Genomic DNA, 17,643 nt, shown 5'->3' on the forward strand with positions numbered 1-17,643 from the left:
TATGATAAAAAATATTAGAATATTCAATAAGTATTGATACTATCGTAGTTGTATAAATTGATAAAAAAATTCAATAAATATTATAAATTTTAATATTTGTCCTTTTAACTTCTTTTTACATATTTTACAGGAAATATATTTAAATTTTTATATAAAATAATCATAAAAAATCAAAAAATTGATGCATTTTTTAAAAGGAAGGTTAATATTTAAGAAGGAGAACATATAACTTTTACAATATCAAAACCTGTAGATAGTTCTTTTACTTTAATGAAACACGAAAAAAGTGAGATACAACCTTCAAAAGTTCAAAGAATCGCATCTGATTAGTTTGACCTTAATTATTTGGAACGAGACCCTAGAAAAAGGCTTCAAATTTGGTAATATCACTTAAATCAGAGAAATGAGGTTAGACGAACTTATCTTAAATAAGATTCATATAAAAAATATATTGACAATTATCTTTTATCCGACCCTCCTCCAAAATTTTATTTTAAGCTCCATCACTTCTTGCAACACCTAAAAAATAATATGTTCAACTGCAAAAATGTGAATTTGGTTAACAATTAAGAAACCAAATAATAATAATAATAATAATAGAATTACACAAGGTATGGACTCATGATGATATCAAGGACTTAGAGCAACTAATTAATAAACAATGAAACAAAATAAAACCATATTAGAATGTTATACATAAGTGTTCGCGATGTGAGATTACGATTACTTCCACTCATAGAACATAAATTTATAAGAAGCATTAGATCTCTTTATTCTTAGTATGTATTTATAAGAGACTCTAATATTTAAGTTATTAATAATCTAAGAACTGTAAAAATATAGTTAAGAATAAATAACATATTTTAGATGTGTAATATAACTTTTTATTTATCGTGTTTAGATGTGAAACATATACTAAAAAGGATTTAAATAGATTCGTGTGAGAGGTAAACATAATCATACGTGGATATATATATATATATATATATATATATATATATATATATATATATATATATATAATCTAGATTATGTTTTTGTGAATTGATATAATTATCAGTACTAAGGTAGTCTTTATTTTTAGATTTTGAAATTGAGATTGAGAGATCGAAATTCAGTATTGTGTTTTATGATAAAAATTAAAACTAAAATTTTAGTACTTTAAAAAATGGAGACACAAAAAACTCAAATTTCTAAAAAAAATAATTTAATTTTAATAATATTTTTTCGAATTTCCATTCTATCCTTTCACCGTATCTTCATTCTCCAATTTTACCATACTACCCAAGTGAAAGAAATGAAGAAACAGAGAAAGAGAGAATAGAAAAAAAATAGATTGACAGTGCAGGAAGAATCGTATTCGTCAGTGTCCACTGTTGTGGTTGTAATGAATGAGAGTGAGTTCGGCTCAGGCAAAGGAGAAAGACATGGATCGAGAAAAGCGATCGAGGGAGAGTTCGCAGAAGAAAGTGAAGGAAGGCGATGGTCCAGGGAGCCACTACTGTCGCTAGCTACCACCGCTGTTGTCGTAGGGAGAAAGAGAGAGGGAGAGAGAGAGAATAACGAAGGGGAGAATTGCTGCCATCAGAACTGCCACTGCAAGAGCCTCTGTCTGCCATTCTATATGGTCTTACGATAACTCTCTTTGAGCTTTGAGTTGAGGTTAAATTCTTATAATAATAATGTATTAAGGTTAATTAACAAAGATATTTAAGTAATTTTATTTGTTATAATTTTTATATTTATCTTAAATAAAATAGGATATTATGATATAATTCAGTCTTGTATATTTTATACTAAATACAATATAAATATTTAATTTGATCTCAATCTCTCTATTTTTCGATTTCTGTCTCCTAATATCTGTTTTTCAATCTTAGTCTTCTTTCCAATGCAATCTAAAAAAGATATTCATAAATCGACTACTATTTTAGACTCAATCTAAGAACTGAATTGTTATAATAAGTAATAATATATAACTAACAAATTTATTATTTTTTATTAATATTAGACTAACATTTTAAATAATAAATATTAAATTTTAAATTTAAACTCTAAATTTTAAATTCTAATAATATAAATATAAAACATTAATTAAATGTTGCCTAATAATGTTAATAAAAGTGTTAACTCCTGATATTTCTTTTATTGTCACAATAACTAGCTGAGCCGTAACTATATGTAACCAACAAAATTGCCTAAATTATCCTATTCCCTGATCTTCTATATACCGAAAGTTAAGTTACGTAATAAAAAGTTATTTAAAAAATTTAAATTTATTTTATTTAATATTTATTAATTTTAACGATAATTAATAATATTTAATAAGATAAATTTAAATTATTTGAATAAATTTTTTATTGTCTTCTAAACATTATTCTAGAGTTTATACGAGATTGCAATTAAACCATCATTGATAGGTGTAATCACATAAAAATTTCCCGACATATTCGAGAGTTTAGAGGTCACAATTTAGTCTTAATACCATGATGATTTTTTTCATATCAAATTAACCCAAACTTTTAGTTTACTGAAAAAAGAAAATGTGACACGTGAACATGAGTTTGAAAATTTGAGGTCCATGCTTATTAATTAATAAGAACTAAGAAGCCCACCAATTAAGATTGCTTTAATTTCTTTTTGACTTGCATTGAATTATATATTATGCTTGTCCATGCTGCTAATATAAAAATACATATTTCACATGATCGGTTACACATAGTTTAGCTTAATTAGAATGAATCTAAAATTTAGGGTTAGATTATGATATCCATATATATATTGGAGTACAAAGATAAAAGGCAACATTTTGTATTCGATATTAGAAAGGAATTTATTCTCTTTAATTTTCCACTCCCCATGTGAATGAAGTCTTTCCCATGCATGCAATATTCTTCCTTTTTCATTTTCATACCCACACGAACGGGTTTACTATTTTGGATTGGATTCTAGTAGAAAGCAAAGTTCATCACCTAATATTGCTATATGATCGTAATATAAATGCGTTTGTTTTTCTTTTTAAGTAAAAAATATTTTTTTTACTTAATTTTTTTCATATATTTATAAAAATTTTATAAGATAAATAAACTTAAAAAAAAAGTGTTCATCTCTTTTAATTTGAAAAGATTAATTTCGGTAGTTATGTGTGCGCGCATGTACGTGCATGTGTGTTTGACAATAAAAGCTCAAGAAATACAATAATAGGCCCTCATTAATATCTATGATATATATTTTGAATTAAATTATATAATCCATCACCTTATAACTCGATCTTTATTGTGCATTATAAGTCATAACTCGACTTTATTTACCTTCATTCTAAGTTTGTAACGGATGATTTTAATAACCATTATTCTGACTTAATGACAAACGGTCATAACATCAACTCTATGCTTATAAAGACACCAATTTCTATATTTCAAGGAACAGACATGATAAATTCCATTTCATGCATGATAAGTTCTATTTCATGTCTAACATTTTATATTCATAGAATTATTATATATCACATGATAAGTTCTATTTTATGTTAAACATTCTATAATTATAGAATTCTTATACCTTTTAAACACTTATTGACATAAGCGTCGGAGTGTCTTTTGCAGGTACCCACCTTCCGTGTTCTTCTTGTCGAAGTATACATCCTTTAGAGATGAAGAGATCAATTCAATTTTCTCAAAGACGAGATATACCTCGAAAGTTCATCTACTCTTTGACGTCCGAGTTATTCTCACTCCATTAAAAAAAAGGCATATTACGACAGCGCAAGAGACGAGCTATACCTTGGAAGTTCATCCATATAAAACGCTACTTTTTAGAGATGTATAATTAACAAGAAGAGTAAAATATTTTTTATCTTTTAAAATTAAAAAAAATATTTTTAAATTTTATTTTAATTTTATTCTTAATTTTTTAATTTGATTCAATTTTATCTTTATAATAATTATAGTAATTATACAAGTGTTGCTAAAATTAAAATTATATATTTTTCTTTACAATTTGATAATACTTTTTTCAACAACTCTTTTAAAAAGCGCTGCTAAATAAAAAAATATTTTAATTTTATTAATATTTTTAAAATATTATAACCATTATAGCCACCGTAACATAGAATACTAAAATATACCCCTCTCTCTATTTATATAATGGCCAAACAAAAATTTAATTTCCAGAAAATCGGAGAGTATGTAAAACTCAACTTTAGGTCACCAAACATAACGCCAACCAAATTTGCAAGTAATTTTGGAAAAGTAAAACGAAAACCAAACACAAAGATTATTGTACATTTTACTTTTTATTGTCTCATAATTATATGTTTGGCTTGCTAGCTATGACAGTAAACCAAACAACCACCATAAATCATATCCTCTTAACCGACCTCTATATATATTCCGTTCCCATAAAGAGTGCCAAATATTTTAAGGATCCATGTGATGACCTAAAGTTATAACTTTATAAAAACTATTCATATATAAGGATAATTTACATAAATAAAATAAATAGTCAAAAGTGTTATATAAATATAACAATTTAAAACCTATTTATATATAATATGTGATATTTTAACGCAATTTTTAATTACATATAATTCATTAGACTTTGTCGCAGATTACGTTCAAACACTAAAACACATAAACTACTACATCCTACAGCGATTTAAAAAAAATAGGCCCAAAATGTATTCTGTAAAATTCTGTAGCGAATTAGAAAAGGAGTGACACAATGGTACAAATTTATGAATACCAGTATAATAGTAAAAAATCATAATGTAAAATATATGAAGTGTGTATTTCGCAAACGTGTTAGAGAAAAGAGAAGTGATTCCATGAACACAGTGAAGCTAAAATTTGTTGCTTCTATGTTCATGTTTTTGGTGGCTGGTTACTGTTAAAAAATTAGATGAAAAATTTTCTTTTCTCTAACGCGTTTGCCAAACACACACTTCATATTTTTTACATTATGATTTCTTACTATTATACTGGCATTCATTAATTTGTATCATTATGCCATGCTCTTCATAATCCGCTACAAAGTCTCGCAGAACACACTTTGGACCTATCTCTTCATAAACCGCTGCAGAGTGTAGTGATTTATGTATTTCAGCATTTGAACGTAATCCGTAACAGAATTTAGCAGATTACGTGTAATTAAAAATCGCGTTAGGATATCACAAATTATATATAAATAAATTTGTTGCATTTATGTCTGATTTTTTGAATTATTATATTTGTGTAATATTTTTCCTATTTATTTTATTTATATAAATTGCCCTATATATAACGTAATTTTTTCCAAGCCTATAACTTAAAATGTGTTCTCTTGTAGGATGCCTACCTAATTAAAAATAAATAAATAGAGTCAAAAACTTTATTATAGGTTAACCTTTTTTACAAGACAACTGTTACAAAATGCGAAATTTTAGATATTACTTTAATGCATGTAGCCAATTTCAAAAAATATTTTAGGATTTAACTCGTTTTCAGCTTGAAAAAAGTTGGATCTGAACTCTTAAGCTAAGTTATTTACATGTCCCTATCATTTAATTTGGATAGTGAAGATCTTCTAATTTTATAGTAATGGTAGTTATATTTCAAGTTTTGGAGAAGTTAGGAAAATATTTTGGGTTGTAAACCAAACTTCATCTAAATTGCTTATCTAATTTCATATTTTTCTATTGTGGGTCCTAAAGCCTGACTAACTAAATTCTGTAAATTTTGTTTAGCGTAAACAGTTATGATTAATAAGAAAATAAAATATGGTGATTTTCGCAAACTTTTATCTTCAAAGACGCCTAGCTACATGTTGACAAATTAAAATTTTTTTCTTGTTAAATCGGTGTAAAAGTAGATTGATATTTTCAACAAGAGTTGACTTATGAACAACAATAAAGGCAAGAGTTGACTTATGTGAAATTGTCTTCTCTTTGGCATATTTTTTTTATTATTATTAACTAGTATATGTGTATTGGTATTATGGACACAATAATATACAAAAATATATAATTTTTTTTAAATAAAAAACACACATAGTAATTTTTATTATAAACAATTATAAATTTAATTATTTTTAATATTAAGAATAATAAAATCAATGAGTGATGAAATAATAATTACTCAATAATAATAATATATAGTTTATAATTAAATTAAAATATTTATATTGAAATTCTTTTTTTTTTAAAGATTTCTCTTTAAACAAATTAGTGGTTGAATTTATAATTTTTTTTATAATTTGTGAGTAAAATTTTAAATTTTTTTACTCTTGTATTAAAACTGATTTGAGCAAATACAATCTAATAATATTGGATAAAATTTGCCCATAAAATACCTTTTTATTATCATAGCAAAATAATTATTAAAGAGAATTGTTTTTCTTAAAATTTATCTAGAACGATTTTATATTTTAGTATTATATTTATTTTTAAAATTAAAATAATATTATCAATATTATTATCTGTTAAAATTTATCATTATATTTTGTCTATTCTTGAGTTGAAATAGCTGTATTTGTATCTAAAAATAGTTTAACATTTTTTTTGTTAGTTTAAACACCTACCAAAACTGCTAAAGATAAGATAAATGAATGTATAATATATCTTGTCTTAACTCTTGTAAAATGATAGAAGAGAACGAGTATAATAAAAAATAATAATATTTTATAGTTTATGAAAAAATTCAAAGAATAAAAATAATGCATCATAAGAGAAAATAATTTTTTTTCTAACATATATAATTTTTTACAATAAATAAATTATGAAATACAGAAATAAATAAAATAAAAGAATAAAAGAATAAAATTTTGTTCTTCTAATAAATTGAAAAAAAATATTTACGATCGTATAATTAAGAGTGGACATATAGATATTAAACAATAAATTACAAGAAAATGTTAATAAAAATATTATATTTGATATTAAAAATAAAAAATATAAATAGCGGATAAAAATAAAAAATTTAAAATTAAAATATTTAAGATCAAAAAGAAAAAAATAAAAAAAATTTAGTAAACAATAACTCAAATATTAACGTAATAATAAATTGAATCAAATATATAATATATATTTAAATTAATAAAATAAAATAAAATAAAATAAATTAAGAAATATTTTTAAGAACATGCTATGTCAATTATGCTATTAATTGAAGAAATATAATTTTAATAATAGATTAATATTTTTTTATAAAATTTTAATCAATGATAAATTTAAAAAATATTAAAAATATAATTATTCATATTTTTTAATTAGTTTAAATTTTAGAATAATAAATTTTATAATATAATATTAAAACTGTTATAATAAAAAATCTAAAATTTAAAATCCGATGATTATTAATAATAAAATAAAAAACTTTAATATTTAGAATTTGATTATTGTTAAAAAATTTCTTATCGGACAAGCTAAAAAAGAAAAATTATCCTTTTTACCTTATGCATAATTACATTTCAGGAGTAAAAGAAATTTTTATTTGAAGAGTCATAACATCTTATTATTAATTTAAAATTTTTGAATAAATAATTTTATAACAAATTATTTAAGTAAGAAGGAATTCAATTCTAAAAAAATGAAAAAGAAAAACTAAAACATTTATTTCCCTAACCAGCTGTACTTTCTCCAAAACACCTGGAGTATCCAGAAACCGCACAAGGTTAGTCAAAAGCCAAAACCAAACTATTTAATATTTATTATAAAGTTAACAGCCAAGTTAAAAGGCAACCAATCTATATTGAAGAATCAAAGGGGTGACTGATGAGTAAGTAACAACTAACCATTAACTAAACCCTGTCTCTATCGGTTGTGTTTTTATTTTTTAATATATATATATATATATATATATATATATATATATATATATATATATATATATATATATATATATATAAACAAAAATTTAATTTTAATATATTAATAATATAAAATATTTTATATAATTATATTTATTTTTTTAAATAATCATTTATATAATTAATAAAAATAATATTTATTTTTAATAATATAACATTATATAATTAAATACATATATAAAATTATTTTATATTAAAAGTACATTAAAATTAAATAAATAAAAAACATTACAAATTAACTTGAGTTTACTTATACACATATATAAAATAATTTAAACTGAAATTTTATTAAATAATTTTTTGGATAAATTATTAATACCCGCTTTGATGATAAAGAATATATAGTGTCAGCAGTAAATGATAAAAAATTATTCTATAAATTATATTTTAGTAAAATAATAACTTTGAGAAATCTGTTGATTAAAATGGAAATTTTTTTCCTTTTCAATTTGTCAAAAAAGTTCCACATAAGTATACACTAGAGTATCAATCAATATCAATCCAAGCATCCATATCTGTAGGGCACAGTGCACACACGCAAATCCCACCTTTTGCAATAATATTCATTATTTAAAAAAAAAAGGAAAAATAGTGAAGAGTAAGAGCACTCACATAATCAGTCACGACCGTTATAAACACCTTTTTCTCAATATCTTTTTTTTTTTTAAGGTTTATTCTTCATAACCTTTTATATATTCCACATTTCTAAATGAGAAAGAGAAACCAATGCCCTACACTTTACAGCTCACGCCAAACATAAAAGGCTTATCAAATTCTCCGAGTAACACATTAAAGTGTTAATTCCCATTCTTTTTCTCTCACAAACCATATACTATATATATATATATATATATATATGCACTCCTCTCAATAACTTACTCATTTCTTCATCGCTCATTTGAATTACACCGCTTCTCATAGAAAAGAGAATTACTATTATTATTATTATTATTATTATTATTATTATGAAGGAAGAGTTTGTTGTGCAAGAAGAGTACGTTTCAGGAGAAGAGAGGAATCTGACGGTGCTGAAAACTTCACGGTTCTTTGCTGGCGATGGCTTCACCGTCTACGATTGCAAGGGCCAACTCGTTTTCCGAGTTGACTCTTACGGTCCCGATGCACGTGACAAGGATGAGCTCGTTCTCATGGATCCACAAGGTCGCTGTCTTCTCACCGTAAAACGAAAGGTACGTTCGTTATTCATGATCGGTTTCTTTTGTTCTTAATTTACTTAAATTTTCTGTTTCTTCTTCCCTTCTGATCCTGAGTGAGTGAGTCAGCTCAGTGAGTTCGATCGAGTTAGTACTACTTACTTGACAACATAAAATATCTAAATCATTTTAATTTTCCGTTTGCTTTATAATAAAAGAATTTGATGCATTGTCAATTCAATATCTAATTATGTATTATTATATTAAAATAATAATTATTTAAATAACTATTTTAGTATATTATATTATTGTATTAAAACTAAACTTTTAAAAAATATTACAATTATTTGATTAACATCATCTACATGCATGGTAAAGGATCAAATCAATGTAAAATATTTTTTACAATAAAATGAGTTTAATTAAATATTTTTATCTTAAATTTTTAAATTTTACATCCTAAATACTGAATTTCAAATGCTGAATTTTAATCTTAAATACTGTAAAAAAATAAAAATTAAAAGAATAATTTTACAATAAAAAATTAGCTAATGTTATCAACTTAAAAATTAGTACCCTTTACTTATTCCAATAAAATAGGATATTTATTCGTTTATTCGAGTCGACTCACTGAGTTTCTATTTGTGATGCAGAGGCCCAGTCTTCATCAACGGTGGGAAGGTTTCAAAGGAGAAAGAATCGACGGTGATAAAGCATTGTTCAGTATGAAGAGAACATCTTTAATCGGACGGTCACGAGCGAGTGTTATAGTGGAGGTATACGATAAGCCCGGTGTGGAGTATCACATCGAAGGTTGCTTTTCGCAGCGTTGTTGCAAGATCTATAACGCAGCGAAGAAATTAATGGCTGAGATTCGTCGAAAGGTGGACTCCACCACAAGTGTTATGCTTGGGAAAGAAGTCTTCTCGCTTTGCGTTAAGCCTGGATTTGATGGTGCACTTGCCATGGGATTGGTCTTGGTCCTTGATCAGATCAACGGTGAGAATTACTTTGAAAGTGGAACCACGGAGTCTCCGGTGCACCCTACTACAGAAGATTAAGAATTTGCATTTTCTCTCCTTTTCTTTTTTAAAAAAAAGAAATATTTGTGTTTGATGTAATTGACTAATCTTTTTTTGAGGTGTACCTTTTAATGAGTTCCACCTTTGCCATCTTGTAAATTTAAATTTTATGTGAAAAGGAAATAAAGATGAAATATACTTGTATCAAATTCTTTAGTCAAAAGCATGAATACTTTAATATTTTCTAAAAAATAGTCTTGGATTCAAGTTTTAAGAATATATACAACATATTAGATGTTAATCTATTTCCATTTAGATAGTGATATGTGAACCTTTTTATATGTGAAGCTATCTATGTCACCACTTAATTTTAGAATTGCATTAAATCTTACCATGATAAGAATTGATTTAAACCATCTTTTATGGGTTTAGTTAAATTGTATTGTTGTGCTTAATTCAGGTGTTAAATATAAAAAAAAATTGTTCGAAAGCTAAAAATTGTACTTTTTTAAAGCAATTATTGGTGTTTCCATTTATTGTATAAAAAAAAAATAAAACGTTCTATCATAAATAACTTTAATTAGCAAAACCAAACTTTTATTCTTAAGAACTACAATTTTGAATTTTTTATGTAATGTGATAGGTTTTATAAACTAATTTGAGTTAATAATTATTTTTCATAGACTAATTTGAATTATTTATGATTTCAGGGACTGATGAAATACAACTTCAGAGATTCAATCACTATTTTTTAAATGTTAGGAATGAAATTGAACGAGAATTACAATTTCAATGTCTAAATTGGGGATTTATTCCCATTTTCAAGTGACTTCAATTAAATTACGTTGTGTTTTTTTCATTGGTATCCTGATAATATAAATGTATATTTAGAATTCGATTTGTGCTTTAGTTAAATAAATTGTTGTCTCCCTTCTTTTATCTCCTTTTTCTCCCAAGGTACAAAAAGTTTGGATGATATATGAAGGAGCTTGTGAGAGGAGATATATAGTAACTACTTGTGTTCATTATTGGTATTGAAAAGGATTGATGAAAAATAATTTATTATTTTAATAATTTATTATTTTCTTCCCGTGCATGATATGTCCTTGAATTTTTTTTTTTTTTGTCTAGAAAAAATACAACAACTCTAAGTTATAAACTTTACATAAAATTAATTGCGTCTGAATTTTTACCTATTTATTATAATGAGAACTTTTCAGGTGATATTCTTTTCCTTTAAGATTTATAATGAAAACTTCTCCGATATAGAATGGTCGCGAGGGAAATGTGCACATTATTGTTCAATTTATTATTCCACAATTTATTAATTAAAACGTTTGAGAGAAGGTTGTCCGCATGTATATTATAATTATATATAAAAATAATATAAAATATTTATTTATATAAATATACGTATCGCATATGATTAAAAAGTTAAAATTTAAGTGTTCAGAAAAGAGATATTTAAACAACGCATCAAATTAAATATTTAAATCATATCAAGCCAGCAAAGAAAAGACTGAAGACTATAGTTGGTACATTATGGTGCTGGTAAGAATAATTAGATATATAATTCATTTTAGTTGTTATGTCAGTTAATAACTCTAGTAGTTTCTACAAATCCAATACAAATTTTATAGACACACACAACTATTTTACACACACACTCACACTCACTAGTGTATTAACTTGCGCTATGCATGGGATTAAGGAGAAATATTTAAAATTTTAATATAAATTTTTTTTTGGGTGTCCAAATATCAATTTATGTATGCTATTGAATTTAGATATTGTGTTTAAAGGTCATCGCGGATCGAATCGGATCCAATATCCGCAGTTTTAAACTTTATATGCTATTTTTGTATGTACATTGAACAAAATGATGGTATTCTTTCTTTTCATACATATAGATATAATTATAAAGCATGCAACAACAGAATAAGGTGGTTTGAGAAAATAAATATTATAGAGAAAAAATACATGAGTTTACAAAAAATTACTTAGTAATGGATAAAACCTTCCTGAACCTAAACGCTAGGAGCCTCAAGGGACTAAAATCTGAATCACTGGAAAGAAAACAAAATTTAAGGTAAATACTCCCAACATGCAAATAGTAGTGCACCCACCTTACTCTCAAGCTGAGACATTTGTTGTACCCTCTTGCATTGATTCCAAACCAAAAAGTCCTAAAGCCACATATACCTTACCCAATTCATAATTCATAATGAGCAAAAACACAACACCCTGACCAGATTTATTTGCTTGTCTAAAGTGTTATCTGGGAAAAAAATAATTAGAGAACAATCTTAAATATTACTATGACAACAATATTACTATGATAACTATGAAAATCGAGCTATGACATTGTGGCCGGATAACCAGCTACTTAAATACATATATCATAGTAATATTGTTGTCACTATTTCCCTTTTTCCCAGATCTTTAAATCCCATGAAACCGTTCCTTTTACCTCATCATACACATGAACTTGAAAATTTGTATGTTTCATCTTCTGAAGTTGCTGCAAAACAGAAAACATAAACAATAAATTAAACTCTTGTATCTACTTTCCTAGGTAAATTCAATAATCAAGAACTGAAAGCATAATAATTATCAAAATGGAAAATTAGAATTTCCACTTAGTCTCAACAGCAAAAAAGAAGGGTCGAAGCAAGCAATCAATTCCACTGCTTCCAACTCCTAAATTTCCACCAAATCCAATCATCCATCGAAAAAGAAGCCACCACAACTTCAGAGATTCAAACAACTTATGACTGACTCAAGTTGCTGCAGAACAATCCTTCAGAAGCACACCCGAATCTGCATTTATGCCCAAAAAAATTACCAAGAGAAGGAAGCGGTCACCCCACTTCCATGGTCTGTGAAATTCTCAAGGCCAAACCAAGTCATGGAGATGCTGTCTGCTCCTGCTTCATAGGAAAAAAATCACCCCACTTTATGAGCATATATATGATCATAGCTTTCCAACCAGTCTAGCTTTCCTATTATGTTCCACATCCATTGCACTTGGTTTTTTAAAAATGCATTCCTTTAAATCACGAGGTATACATCACAGAGTAAATAATAATAGCATAACAAAACTTATGTGGGAGATTGGATCACAAAAGGTTGGAAAGTACATAGATATGCACATCAAAATATAGGGCCCATAAAGGGGTGTTCGGAATTTGCTTTGTATTCAATCAATTTTATATTCATACACTTCAGGTCATAATAACACAAACCATAATGCCAATTATAACTAGATGACGGAAAGTCCGAATGGGAAGATACTCCCGATGTTATAATGTTCACAGGAAAAGCAGAGAGCACAAACTAAGCTCTTAAATTTGGACAAAAATCTAAAAGCTTAAGTTCATAAATATCAGTCAAAAGATTAAAATAAAATGACACAACTATCACAAATACAAATAAACAACCAAAGCAAGTCATTGTCGACATATTATTCATAGAGTAAAGTTACAATTAGATCTATAAGGATTTCAACCTCAGATTAATTAGTCGTTAAAGGAAAAAAAAAGTATTGTCCTCCATGATAGCAAACGGTGGACATGTATGTCCTTTTGTCATTAGATAGTGCAAAACGAAACGAAGTTGTCAATGTATTTCGTTATCTACAATGGTGCGTGTACCGTTGCAGCCACATGAGCATAGAAATTATATAGTTTTGGGCAGTGAAACATTTAGTATCTTTTGAGTTTATATATAACATTTATCAACTGCTCTCTATTTACCACGAATACTACCAAAACAGGTGAAATTTCGCTCCAAAAGTTGTTATTTACGTGACGATTTTTTATAAATAGACACATCACATTAGTATATGGTATATATAATCAGTACTGTTAAGATTATGGAGCAAAGAGGAGGTGGTTGGAGGAATTATGGAAGAAGGCGGTCATGAATACCTTTGAATCCCATTCCGCCATGGAACAAGCGCCGCTCCGCTGCCATCAATGTCTCTATCGATGTTTCAATTCGCTATGGTTACCAAACCCATAAATGAACTTTGCTATTAATAGGACAAGAAGCAGCTTGCAAAGCAAGCTTACTGCTTCCACTCCCACCACTTGTACGCATCAATTGAAAAAGAAGCCACCAAATTGGGAAAGAACTGCACCACAAACCACATGCCCGCACCCAATTTCACCCTCTGAAGAATTTGCAGTGCAAAGAACTCATGGAGTGATGAACCACCCAATTATGGTGTGAGGTGCTGCCACCTCCTACTTCAAGGCCAACAAAATGAGTGAGCTTTACATGTATGTATAGGATTTCCAATGTAGAGATGGCATTGATTTTTCATCCACTATCACAGTGATATCATATTTCTTAATTGAACTTCTTGCCAACCAGGTGGAAGATTATAGTCTATAGATTGTTTTCCAAAATGTGCTGAATATCATTCTTGTACTCACTCCAGCTATAACCAGGATCCTTGCGGACCCTATTATTACTCATTAGATCCCTGACAGCCCTTGCATCCTCCCATCTTCCCAGAGAAGAGTACATGTTTGCTAGAAGCACGTAAGATGCCGAATTTAGAGGGTCCAACCGGAAGAGTTCCTCCGCTGCTCTTTTTGCTAAGCTCAAGTTAGTGTGAATGCGGCATGAGCTTAACACCACTTCCCAAACAACTGGATCATCCCTGCATGGCATAGTATCTAGGATCACTTCTACTTCTTGGAATCGCCCTGCTCGGCTGAGGCAATCTATGATGCAAGTGTAATGATCTGACTTTGGCACCACTTCAAATCTTTGCTGAATTGAATTGAATATCTCAATTCCTTCGTCAATCAATGCAGAGTGGCTACAACCAGTTAAGACGGCAACAAAAGTAATATCATCGGGTTTTTCACCAGATGTGATCATGTCCTTGTAAAGGGAAACAGCCTCGTCGCCATATCCATTCTGTGCATAACCATGTATCATTTCGTTCCAGGTAACAGTGTTTTTACTTGGCATTATATCGAAAAAGTATCTGGCTTGATCCACATTTCCACATTTACAATACATTTCTATAAGAGAACTGCCAACAAATATGTCATCTTCATAACCATCTTTTATGATCTGAGCATGAACCTGGCGTCCCTGGGATAATGAAGAGAGTTTTGCGCAAGAGCTCACAATGATAGTAAATGAAAACTCTGAAGGATAGAAGCTGCATTGGCGCATCTGCTTAAAGAAAGAGAAAGCTTCGTTGTCCTGAGAATTTATTGAGAACCCTGCTATCATTGAGTTCCAACAAACAACATCTACTTTGGGAAGCTTATTAAATACATTCTTTGAAGACTCCATTTTCCCGCATTTTGAATACGCATTGATAAGACCACTTGAAACATACTCATCCTCGTAGAACCCGAACTTCTCAGAGGCTGCATGAACCTGTTTTCCAGCCTCAAGAAGTCCCAGTTCCGCAGATGAACTAAGAATAACTGCTAATGTAGTTCGATCAGGAAGCTGATATTGGAATTGCATTTTTCTAAACATTTTTAGTGCCTCTTCATGATCTGCATTCTGGCTATAGGCTGAGAGTATAGCATTCCATGAACTCAAATTCGGGCAAGGCATGCTATCAAATATATCACGCCTGGTTTTAACATCCCCAGACTTGACACATGCTGCTAGCATATTGATATAAGTAACATCATCCGGTTCATATCCACAACACTGCATTCTCTGGAGATACTCCACAGCTTTCTCACTGTTGCATTTGTTGCCATACCCAGCTATCATCACATTCCAAGAAACAACACTATGCCGACTCATATTCACGAAAACTTTTTCAGCGCTATCCATGTCCCCTATTTTCGAATACATATCCAGCTTCGAGTTGCTTAAATGGATGTCTCCCTCCAATCCCAGTTTAATTGAGAGTGTGTGCACTTGTTTTCCATGACTCTGATTGCATAGACCAATGTCCCTTTCATCAAATCCTCCTTTTGCGCACACACCCAATATACTGGACAAAGATACAGAATCAACATGAACCCCCTTTTGCAGCATGAGCCTAAACATCTCCAAAGCTTCCTTGACTTGATTCATCTGTGCTAATCCACCCATCATTGTAGTAAAGGTAACCTCATTAGGCTCATCAATGTCATCAAAGACACGAATTACATCCCCAGAAAGGCCACACTTAGCATACATGGACAAAAGGGCATTAACTACATAAATGTTACCATCAAGACCAAGCTTGATCACAACCCCATGATTTTTCCTACCACATCCTGCATCCAAAAGAGCACCACAAGCACTAAAAACAGTAGTAAAAGTTATATGGGAAGGTTTAACACCTTGTAGCATAATCAAATCATAGGTTTCCAATGCTTGTCTTTCATAGCCAGCACGTAGCATTGTACTGATCATGGTGTTCAACGAGATGGTGTTCCTTTCAGGCATTTCCAGGAACAAACAACACGCGTCTTGCAAGTTGCGGTTTTTGCAGTAGGCAGCCAAGATGGCGTTCCAAGAGAAGATGTTCCTTTGAGGCATTTTAGCAAACACTTGATGTGCAGAGACAATGTCACCGCAGTTGGAGTACAATTGGACGAGGTTGTTGGAGAGAAAAGTGTCGGAGAAAAGGCCCACTCGGAGGATTCTCGCATGGAGAACCTTGCCGGATGAGAGAGCTTTGCTGGCAATGCACGACTGAAGTATCTTTGCCAAATAGGTACTCTTGCTTTCCATCAATAACTTGCTTCACTTTAAACTTCCCAAGTCAGACTATATAATCTATTATTGGTAGCACTGAAAATTAAAAAAAGGAACTAAAAATACAACAAAATGAATTCAATTTAAAAAAAAAAAAAACGGAGCTGAACCTGTATTTCATCGATTCATGACAATGAACTGAAACTGAGGCTGCAAGCAACAAACCAATTATCTGATTCTAATCAATAATAACTAATTACATCAAAATAAACAAATTATCTAAACCCACATCAAAATTTAAAATTGAAAAACTGAAAAAATCAGTATAAAAAATTGATAGAATAAAAACTGAAAAAAATTATAAAAAAAAAAAAACTCAGCGAAGAGTGAAGTCAGTGAACTCACCCACACTGCAGAAGCATAAGCAAGAAGACGGCAACGGAAACGAGGAGGAATCACGAGCAGAGGAAGCAGACGCACGGATGAAGCAGAGGCAAACTAAGACAAGCGGCGCCGGGGACGAGGCAGAGGAGCCAACGGTGACGGCAAGCCGGCAGAGAGAACGCTTCGACACGAGCGAGCAGAGGAGGGCTTACCAGAGAGAGACGACGAGGAGGAAGGTGAGGGACTGCGAGGTAAGCAGAGGCCGGAGACCGGAGACGCAAGTCGGCGAGGTGAGCAACGGACGGCAAGGAGAGAAGTGGGAGTGACGTGAGCTCCGTAAGGGAGAGCGGCGAGGTGAATGACGCGGGCGGTGGTGATGCAGACCCAGAGGCACAACCATGGCAGCAACAACACCACTGCCGGCGGCGATGAAGACCGGAGGATTCCTTCCCTTCTCTGTTACAATTTCATGGGAGAGAAGAAAGGGGCTGGAGTTTGATTAAAAAAAAATGAAATTGTGCTTGGGTTAGAGAGATTTTAAATTTGAGTATTATTGTAATTTCAAA

At 29.6% G+C, this 17,643-nt stretch overlaps 2 protein-coding genes across 13 annotated transcripts; one reads left to right on the forward strand and one right to left on the reverse strand.

Moving 5' to 3' along the window:
• The first annotated feature begins 8,442 nt into the window (after positions 1 to 8,442).
• On the forward strand, positions 8,443 to 10,227 carry LOC112731464 (protein LURP-one-related 12-like). The gene is made up of 2 exons (XM_025780860.3): positions 8,443 to 9,032; positions 9,650 to 10,227. The coding sequence occupies exons 1-2, from the start codon at positions 8,808 to 8,810 to the stop codon at positions 10,055 to 10,057; spliced, it is 633 nt and encodes a 210-aa protein (XP_025636645.1). The 5' UTR covers positions 8,443 to 8,807; the 3' UTR covers positions 10,058 to 10,227.
• A 1,738-nt stretch (positions 10,228 to 11,965) lies between these two features.
• LOC112731480 (pentatricopeptide repeat-containing protein At4g20770) lies at positions 11,966 to 17,643 on the reverse strand. 12 transcript variants are annotated; one of them, XM_072212728.1, is made up of 6 exons: positions 17,099 to 17,600; positions 16,864 to 16,903; positions 13,948 to 16,774; positions 12,658 to 12,945; positions 12,489 to 12,539; positions 11,966 to 12,204 (listed from the first exon to the last, which is right to left on the reverse strand). In XM_072212728.1, the coding sequence occupies exon 3, from the start codon at positions 16,727 to 16,729 to the stop codon at positions 14,411 to 14,413; it is 2,319 nt and encodes a 772-aa protein (XP_072068829.1). In that variant the 5' UTR covers positions 16,730 to 16,774; positions 16,864 to 16,903; positions 17,099 to 17,600; the 3' UTR covers positions 11,966 to 12,204; positions 12,489 to 12,539; positions 12,658 to 12,945; positions 13,948 to 14,410. The 12 variants fall into 12 exon arrangements, with proteins under 12 accessions (XP_072068829.1, XP_072068824.1, XP_072068815.1 ...); XM_072212723.1 differs by having other exon boundaries at positions 13,948 to 16,789; positions 17,099 to 17,594; XM_072212714.1 differs by having other exon boundaries at positions 11,966 to 12,539; positions 13,948 to 16,744; positions 17,099 to 17,643.

Source organism: Arachis hypogaea, chromosome 2 (assembly GCF_003086295.3).
Source record: "Arachis hypogaea cultivar Tifrunner chromosome 2, arahy.Tifrunner.gnm2.J5K5, whole genome shotgun sequence".
NCBI lineage: Eukaryota > Viridiplantae > Streptophyta > Magnoliopsida > Fabales > Fabaceae > Arachis > Arachis hypogaea.

Bases quoted from the DNA above. Each gene is read 5' to 3' on its own strand.
- LOC112731464 (XM_025780860.3), top strand. From the start codon at position 8,808: ATGAAGGAAGAGTTTGTTGTGCAAGAAGAGTACGTTTCAGGAGAAGAG. The intron at 9,033-9,649 runs GTACGTTCGTTA...TTTGTGATGCAG, and splicing joins TTCTCACCGTAAAACGAAAG to AGGCCCAGTCTTCATCAACG.